Source organism: Octopus bimaculoides, chromosome 1, assembly GCF_001194135.2.
Source record: "Octopus bimaculoides isolate UCB-OBI-ISO-001 chromosome 1, ASM119413v2, whole genome shotgun sequence".
Classification (NCBI taxonomy): domain Eukaryota; kingdom Metazoa; phylum Mollusca; class Cephalopoda; order Octopoda; family Octopodidae; genus Octopus; species Octopus bimaculoides.
Window position 1 is genome coordinate 166,532,504 of NC_068981.1, and position 8,811 is coordinate 166,541,314.

The window sequence follows — 8,811 nt, forward strand, 5'->3', positions numbered from 1 at the left end:
TCACTTGACAACCAGTGTTGGTTTGTTTACATCCACTTTAACTTAGCAGTTCAGCATAAAGGAACTGATGAAGCTGATAAAATAAGTTCCAGGCTTAAAAACAAACAAGTACTTAGGCCATTTTGTTTGGCTAAACTGTCCAAGATAGTGCCCAGCATAGCCACAATCAAATTATTGAAATAAGTAAAATATAAAAGATAAAAGGATAAATTCTTATATAAATTTTTTTCAAGAACCCATTTAAACTCATTAATCTAGACATACCACAATAATGTACGATTGAATGTTGCTTAAACCCAAAGTATTAAATTATGCTAACTATTAATTTTTACGTCTTCATTTTCCAATTATTTTTCTATTTCAGTGGAAGATCTTGACGTGAATGACGGATCTGCTGAAAAACCATATTTTATGTCAAAGCAGCTTATGTCAATTTTAGGAAAAAATAACAAAGAAACAGAAAAATGATCACTTATAAAACCATTCTGAAATGTTTGAAACCTGTTTTTTTTTTTCTATCTTGTCATAACTTTCTGTAATCTATCTTAAGTTTTATGTACCATGCTGATATATAATTATCCTATAATAATTATCCTAAATAATAACTTCAAATTTAATACTTTTTCTAATCATTATTGATATCATTTAGTATTTTTTTTTTTTTATATAGTTTCTAATAACATTCAAAATTAAATTTATTATATCTTACTGATGTTATAATAATTATTATCTAAAGGCTCTGGTAATCTACTTAAAGACACATTACATTTTTGTCAATAACTACTAGTAACTCAAGTATTTTATACTACAACCAATAACACTTTTTGTTTTCTACTTTATTTTCAAAATAACCTTCTTTACTATATTTAATTTTTTTTATTCATAAATAAATCACTTGTGGGATATTTTACCTATATATTTTCAATGTTCTACCTTCATGAATGATTAACTTGTGTAAAAATTACTGTGTAAAACTTAATGAATTTACAACAGAGAATATGTAGCACCAAAAGTGATTGTCAGTAATGAAAAAGTATTGAGAATAATTTAGGTCAAAACAATGACTCTTTCATTTATTTATGAGTAAATAATTACTGGAAATCATTTAACTACTTTTAGACATTCAGCTAAACAAAAGTAAACCTCATGACTTGCTGCATAATGTGACACTATATTATTTGAAATGTTAACTACTTTATAAAGACAAAGATCTAAGAATTATTTCCCAAATTTAATGCTTAGAGTCTTGACAATATGTTGAATTTAGTGAGGGTATTGTATTAGTTCCATATTACAAGGCTGTGAGCTATATTATGATTGGTATTTCCTGTTAGTTCTGTCGCTGCCATTTTTTAGAAGAAAAAAAAAGTAATGATCTTGATTTCATCTGAATTCACATGTTGCCTTTGCTAAAGAACTGTTGTTCAACTGAAAAATTCACTTAACTATTGTTTATAAAGTTATTATGCAAAATATAAAATGTATTGTGGTTATATGAGATGTTTTATTTTGATGTAAATGTAGTTTAGCCAATGAAATTGGCTATGGAGACATCTAAATTATGGTCTTAATGTCTAGTTCCACAAGATACTTCTTTAAACATATACTGGGACAAAGGAATAGTGTTGATTAAGTGTCAAGTGCTAAGTATTGTAGTTTACTTAGTGGTCTTGAGTTCAATCTGTGTATCAGTCAACCTAAATACACTCTGGTTCAAGCAGATAAGCAAGTGACATCATGAGTAGGAGAACAGCCAAACAGAATAGTCTTAGGACAATAAAATGACACCAATCTATCCCTGTGTTCTAAATAAAGGGCTCAAAATTACTAGAACATTACTGAATGTAAAAGTCACTTGAAGAAAACCACAAGAAGCAATAACTAAAATATCACTAACAGCCATGAGGAGGACACTAATTCAAATACATCAGTGCATAGTAACCCTTGGGGTGTTGGATAATCTCCAAAGTTTTTATCTTAATGTTGTAAAGGATGCACTGGAGTTGTTGTTTTTTTGTTTGTTTTTTTTCTCTCAGCTAGTAAGAGATTTGAACTCAGCAGTGCAGATTAATAAAGTGCTTGTCAATTATACAGTGATCTATATACAGAAGGGAACTGTGCCTCTCCAGTGTTTCTAGTTACAGGTAGATGTACAGTGACTTAATAGTTTAGTACCTACAAAATTTATAGTTCATCACCTGTGATGAGGAAACAAATTTACAATCTTTTCGCCTGACTAAGACTCTCATAAAAGAGAATGATCCTTGATTTTAGTTTTCCCTAAATCATTTTATAATAAATAATGTTGGGGTTCTGTGATAAAAGCATCTATGCAATTACTCATCCTACTATAAATAGCAGTCAAATCTCCCTCAAATCACATCCTACCATCTTACAAAAAGGAGATACTGGACAATATAGTCCCTGATATACAAAAAACAAAACTAGTCGGTCATTGCTGAGATATTTTTCAGCATAGATCTACTGGATCAGACTTATCTGAGGCAAACAGCAGCTAAAGATCCAAGAATCAGGAACATTCACACACATAAAAAAATTGGATCCTTTTAAGACAATTTCATAAGTTCTACTTTTTTATCTTTTGTGATAGAGAAATTATGAAATCAATCCTATTTTTGAGAGAGAATTCAATTTTAATTCATTTTTCGTTAGCATATAAGCGAAGTCTCCACTTCCTTACATATCCATTTTGCAAAAAAGAAATTATCGAAATATTTAAAATTATTTTGTAGATTTCTTGCTTTTAAAAATTGTTTGATTTAAATAATGTTACTTGATACATGATGTGGCAAAGTACCTAATTATGAGATAATAAAATTCATTCATTCATCTGTAAAGGGATTATAAAACATTATTTTTAACATTTCACTTAGAATCAATGATATAATCACATTGTTATATGTGCCTTTATACATATATATGTATATATAGTGTGTGTATGCTCATGTGTATATTACCCTTATCCTAATCTTTATTTTTGGATTAGAAATTAAGCTTTTTACGGTTATCAATTTGTGTTGCAAGATTCCTGATGTGAAATCGTGTATTGAAACCAATATTGTTGTATTTCGAGATGGTCATATTTTTGCTTTTTCTTTTGCCAAATAAACACACGCATTATATATTTTTTCCTTCGTTCATTTATTACTGTACTTATTTTATTATTTTAATTCATGTCCATTGTCCAGAAATTTTTTGTCACACATCTGTGACTTCTTCAGCAACACTTTTCATTTTCATGTGTGTTCTTGCTTCACTTACTCCATTCTGTTCTTCTCAGGTGTGTATCCTTATGTGCACATGCATTTGTCTCCTTGTTTGTGTGTGTGTCATAGCTTTTAGCATCAGTGTGGCCTTCTCCTCAGCAGTCCCATCCTCTTGCCCCATTGTGCTGCTGCTGCTGTCTTAAGATCAAAAAATATTTTTCAGATTTTAGGACAGCAGGAGCAGCACAATGGGGCAAGAGGATGGGGCTGCTGATAAGAAGGCCACACTGCTGCTAAAAACTATGACACCACACACACATGCACACACAAACAAGAAGACAAACACGTGCACATAAGGAAGTGTAGAAGAACAGAATGAAGTAAGTAGAACAAGAACACACGTGAAAAGGAGAAGTGTTGCTGAAGAGGTCACAGATGTGTGACAGAAGATTTCCGGACAATGAACATGAGTTAAAATAATAAAATAAGAACAATAATAAACGAGTGAAAAAATATATATATATAGTGCGTCTGTTTATTTGGCAAAAAAAAAAATGACCATTCCAAAATACAACAAATTTGCTTTGTGTACAATTCCCAATATTCTTACTAACAATTGTTATTTTTTTACATCTGTTTTAATTAACTATCATTATTTTTTAGTTTGCATTATTTTGTTATTCTCCATGTTAAAAAGATAGGGTAGGGATCACTTAAGTGACATTTCCTCTAACCTAGTTGAGTAGTTGATTGCTAATTGTAATTTGAGAATTAAACTTCATAGGAAACTTAGTTTTATGCTAATTTTGTTCAATGTTAGCATAAAATTAGGGAGTGGTTAAAATAATAATTTAATCTAAACTTGAATTTCAAATGTTGTTCCCACCCTACTTCCAGTCTCTGATATAATCCAAGAACTGGTAGCATATAGAAACTATAATTTTCTTTGTTTTGTATTTTATGTCTATAATTTTGAAATAAGCTTTTAGAATGTAGGCTGTTATCAGGTTGTTATTCCTGATTTGCTGAACTATTTTCTAATTGAAAAGGATGTAAATGTTACTTGTATCCAAAAATATTTAAGATTTGACATTGTACATTTAATTTTCTCAATTTTACTTTTCAATGTTTTTGGAAAAATTATTTGAAAAAATTATTCTGAAAAAACTATTTGAAATATTAAAATATATTGCATTAAGCTTCATATTTTGGTCATTTGCTATATCTAGCTACATATATTATGAATAGCTTTAGGAATATAAACAAGAAAATCTTTAAAATGTCCATGTGTGCATATTTTAAATATAAATCTGTAATTAGCAAAATCATTCTCTCAAGAGTTGTATATGAATCTCTATATGAAAGAATGAAAAAGTGTTATCCCCCACTTAAATTGTATTTAACATGCAATCAGATAGAAGTGTGATAATGTATATATTTATATATGATGTATTTTTGTAATTTAAAGACAATATATATATGTATATCTTTTGAGAGAATGAGTCCAAAGAATGAGACGTGTAAACTGTATTTTAATCTGTTCATTTGTCAATGAATAGCTTTGCTACACATAACAAGACCTGTAAATGCTACAGTTAAACAATTATCATACAGATTTTTAACTTTGAAAGATTTTTTGCATTTCTAGTTTAATGACAGCCATATTTGAATGATAAACAATTACAAAAAAAAATTACATTTTCTAAACTTGCATTTTAGTTTATTTTCCTTTAAATATGAATAATTTCATGAATTGTGTGATATAAATTCCTTTTCATATCTTATATAGCATAGTGAAAGTTTTTTTTCTCTCTTCGCCCCCCCCCCACTCTGAGCTAAAGAATAGATAAACTGGAGATAATTCAAACCCGTCCAACAGAAGGTATTTTCCTGCTCTTTCTGTTTACTTTTTGCTATATAATGTTGAAATGAAATAATACTTTGGAATATATTAATCATCATTGTCTGTCTCCCTCTTTCTCTCTCTCTCATGAATTAAAACTATTTTTTTATCAAAAACTTTTCCCCTTATACTTCTTTTTGTTTGAAAATTTTATTAATTTTTGTGTTTACCATTGGTATCCACTATTTTAATAAAATAAAATTTTGGTGTGAATATTAATCGTTTGTGTCATTCTTTTCTTAAAATTTCATGTGTATGAGGATGTTTTATCAGTCATTCCCCACCCTCATCCAAAAGAAAGAATTGCATTTATGCCAAAACTGAAACAAAGAGGAATATGTATTGACAAAAAGGTCACACTCTTTTGTTGGGACACTACATTCTTTAAAACTTCCATGCTTCCTGATATTCACCAACAGTACACCTGATGTCACCCCCACCTTTTTTTTTTGAAGACTTATTCACTGTACACTTCCTGAGCAATTTCTATGTAACTGTTCATGCCGTTTTTTGGTTACTTTTTCTGATGACTTGTGCATCTGAGTACTGTATACAATAAGCTCATTATTATTTTTAAAAGCAATTAAGCTAGCTGGCTTGAAGATGTGATGGGAATTAGCTTCAACCCCTGTGTTCTGAGTTTATAGTCAACTTTGCTGTTCGTCCCTTTGAGGTTGTTAAAATAAGTTACTGACATATAATAGCATTGATTTAATGCAACTATATCCATCATCTTTAACAGAGATTCTCACTGTGGTAGTGGTACTGCCCCATAACAGGGTGCTGGGCATGTCAAAGGGGGAGTTAGGCTTTAGGTGATGAGGAGGCAGTGAGGTAACATAATTAACTAGATTTTACTTATGGTAGTAATTATACATGATAAAACTAATGGCAGTTATTAAAATAAAATGAAATCTCATCAGGCACAAAGAAGTCATTAACTTGCAATGTATAAAATAAATTTACAAATGTTGTCTTTATTAATTTTTGTTTTTATTCATTCACTTATACACTCCATTTTTAGAGTAAAATTTGTAAATTATCATCCATGTTAAGTTAGTTTAATCTTGATACCTCACTCACCACTTAGGTGAGTGCTAAATATAACTACTTAAAAGGAACAGTGGAGAATCAAAAGAAAAATGATTAAAAACCACTAATCTATAAATTTCCAAAGTGTATGTAGAACGGTAAGAATCCAAGCAAAAACAAAATAAAATACATTTTACTATGTATTCATGAAAGCAAATGAATTTATTCATTCTGAATACATTCTGGCAGATTTGAATGTAAATATCTCATCACTGTTGTTTTTCATAGTCTTAGAACATCTCTCTTAAAATTATATATGTTCATAACACATGCGATTCATTCTGGTTTAAGGGGACTTTGAGACACTGCAGAAGAGACATTATCTTAAAGGAAGAGATATTCTCCAATGATGAGAAACAAGTGCTCAGATATTCACATTTGAATCTACAAGAATATTTTGAAAATGATTAAATACATTGTTTGGATTCTTGCTGTTCTGTGAGCACATTATTATCATCATTTAACGTCTGGCATGAGTTGGACGGTGTAGCCAGAGCTTGTGAGCTGGGAGGCTGCACCAGACTCCAGTCTGATTTGGTATGGTTTCTACAGCTGGATGCTTTGATGTGGCACCACACAGGTGCTTTTACTTGATGCTGCATGGACGCTTTTACGTTGGCAGACAACAGCAAATAATTTGTTTGCTGATTTCTGCAAGAGCTTGTATTCTTATTAGATTTATCAGTCTGATGGTGGTATATTTGACTGAGTCAACACACTAAGGTCAAAATACCACAGTTTCTTAAAGTCCCCTTACAACTGTGAGTTGTGTGTGTTATGAACATACATTGTCTAAAGGCAGATGTTTTCCATTGATGAAAAACAATGATCAGATATTCATGTTCAAATCTGCCAGAACTTATTGAGAATGAATAGATTCCTAATTGTAGGTTCAGTAACGCAAACTGAAAAACAAAGCTCAAAGCATGAGTGTATATATATATTTTTTTATTATTATTAATCAGGAGAAAGGTGATGAGCTGGCAGAATTATTAACATGCTGGACAAAAATGCTTAGCGGCATTTTGTCTATCTTTATGTTCTGTGTTCAGGTTCCACTGAGATTGATTTTTGCCTTTCAAGCTTGGTGAAATAAGTACCATTTGAGTGCTGAGGTTAATGTAAATGACTATCCTCCTCCCCTAAACTTAAGGCCTTGTGCCTTTAGTAGAAAGGATTACTAATTGGTAGAAGTTACAGAATGACTCTGGGACTGAGAGTTCCATACCTTGGCACTTATCAAACGTTAGTGTATAAATATCTGTTCCTCTGCTAAATAAAAGTATTTTTATAATGGCAATTACAGAAAGGTTAGTTATAGGTGCTGGTAGATTTAGTTCCATTGTATGGCACCATGGGCAAGTGCCTTTTTGATTTTGCCCCAGGCCAATAAATGCTTTGTGAGTGGATTTGGTAGGTGGAAACTGAAAGAAGCCCATTGTATATATGTGTTTGTGTGTTTATCTCCCACCACCGTTTGACAACCAATCTTGATTTTATTTACGTTCTCGGAATCTAGCGGCTCGGCAAAAGGAGCCCGATAGAATAAGTACTGGGGTCAATTTCTTTGACTACACTCTTCAAGGCCCAGCATGGCTAATAACAAGTAAGAACAATTGCTTGAAATATAAAACAAGGGACATTACTTTTGAATACCTATATATTTTTTTTAAATAGACAATTTTTGTTGTTACTGACCTAATTTCAATTATTACAGCTGGGTACGGTCTGATCAAACACATCTTTCCGTTTTCACTCCTCTAAAAAATATTGGTCATATATTGAACATGAAGAAAAAATTCACTTATAAATTAAAATTGTAAACTAGATTAAGGGGAGGTAATACTTGACAATTAAAAAATTCAAAATATTGGCATTGCGTCCCTTTAGTTGTAAACTGTCATCTCATTTTATCGTGTTAAACGTCGTTCGGATCTAAATAGATTCAGTGAGAGAGAAAAAAAAGTCGTAGCGAACACAATAAATTCTTAAGACAATAACTCTCTACGTAATGATCTTTTTCTTTAGAGCGTAAAATCTCGCCAACAAAAGAGCCTTTTAGTAAAATCTCCTTTATATCTTCAACGTAGTCTTAGAAGCATTTGTTCGTTTAAGAGCAACACATTTTCAGTTTTGAACATCAGACGTTTTTTAAGTTAAATTCTTTTTAAATGTTAAAAAAAAAAATTTATCTCACACCGATATTTTATAATTGGGTCTACAGGAGAAAGAACACGAATATTTTCTTATATAACTATTGATTCTCAAAATTATAAGACTAATGTGTAATTAATAACAAATTTTCCCTTTCTGAAAAAATCAAATTGCTGTTATATCAATTTATTTAGGCTGAAGATATAATTAAAATACTAACAAAATATATTCAACAGGAAAATTTAATATTTCCTTACTAGTTTCACCTGGAGAGTTGCGGCCATGCTGGGGTACATTTTATTTTACTTATTTATTTATCATTTGTGGTGGTTAGGTATTCCTTAATTATGTGCTCTGATCATTGCTGGTGGTCAAAATAACAGGTAGGTTATGTATTTTAGTGTAGACACAGAAAACATCTGCTGAACATTATAA

The 8,811-nt window shown here is 30.7% G+C and overlaps 1 protein-coding gene across 6 annotated transcripts in view; it reads left to right on the plus strand.

The window, feature by feature from the left end:
• Positions 1 to 5,343, plus strand: part of LOC106869316 (choline transporter-like protein 2) — a 159,727-nt gene extending 154,384 nt beyond the window's left edge. For all 6 annotated transcript variants that reach the window (XM_014915012.2, XM_014915013.2, XM_014915009.2 and 3 more), the window contains exon 23: positions 365 to 5,343. In XM_014915012.2, coding sequence (XP_014770498.1) covers positions 365 to 468 — 104 coding nt within the window. In that variant the 3' untranslated portion in view covers positions 469 to 5,343. The remainder of the gene's footprint in view (positions 1 to 364) is intronic.
• The last annotated feature ends 3,468 nt before the right edge of the window (positions 5,344 to 8,811 follow it).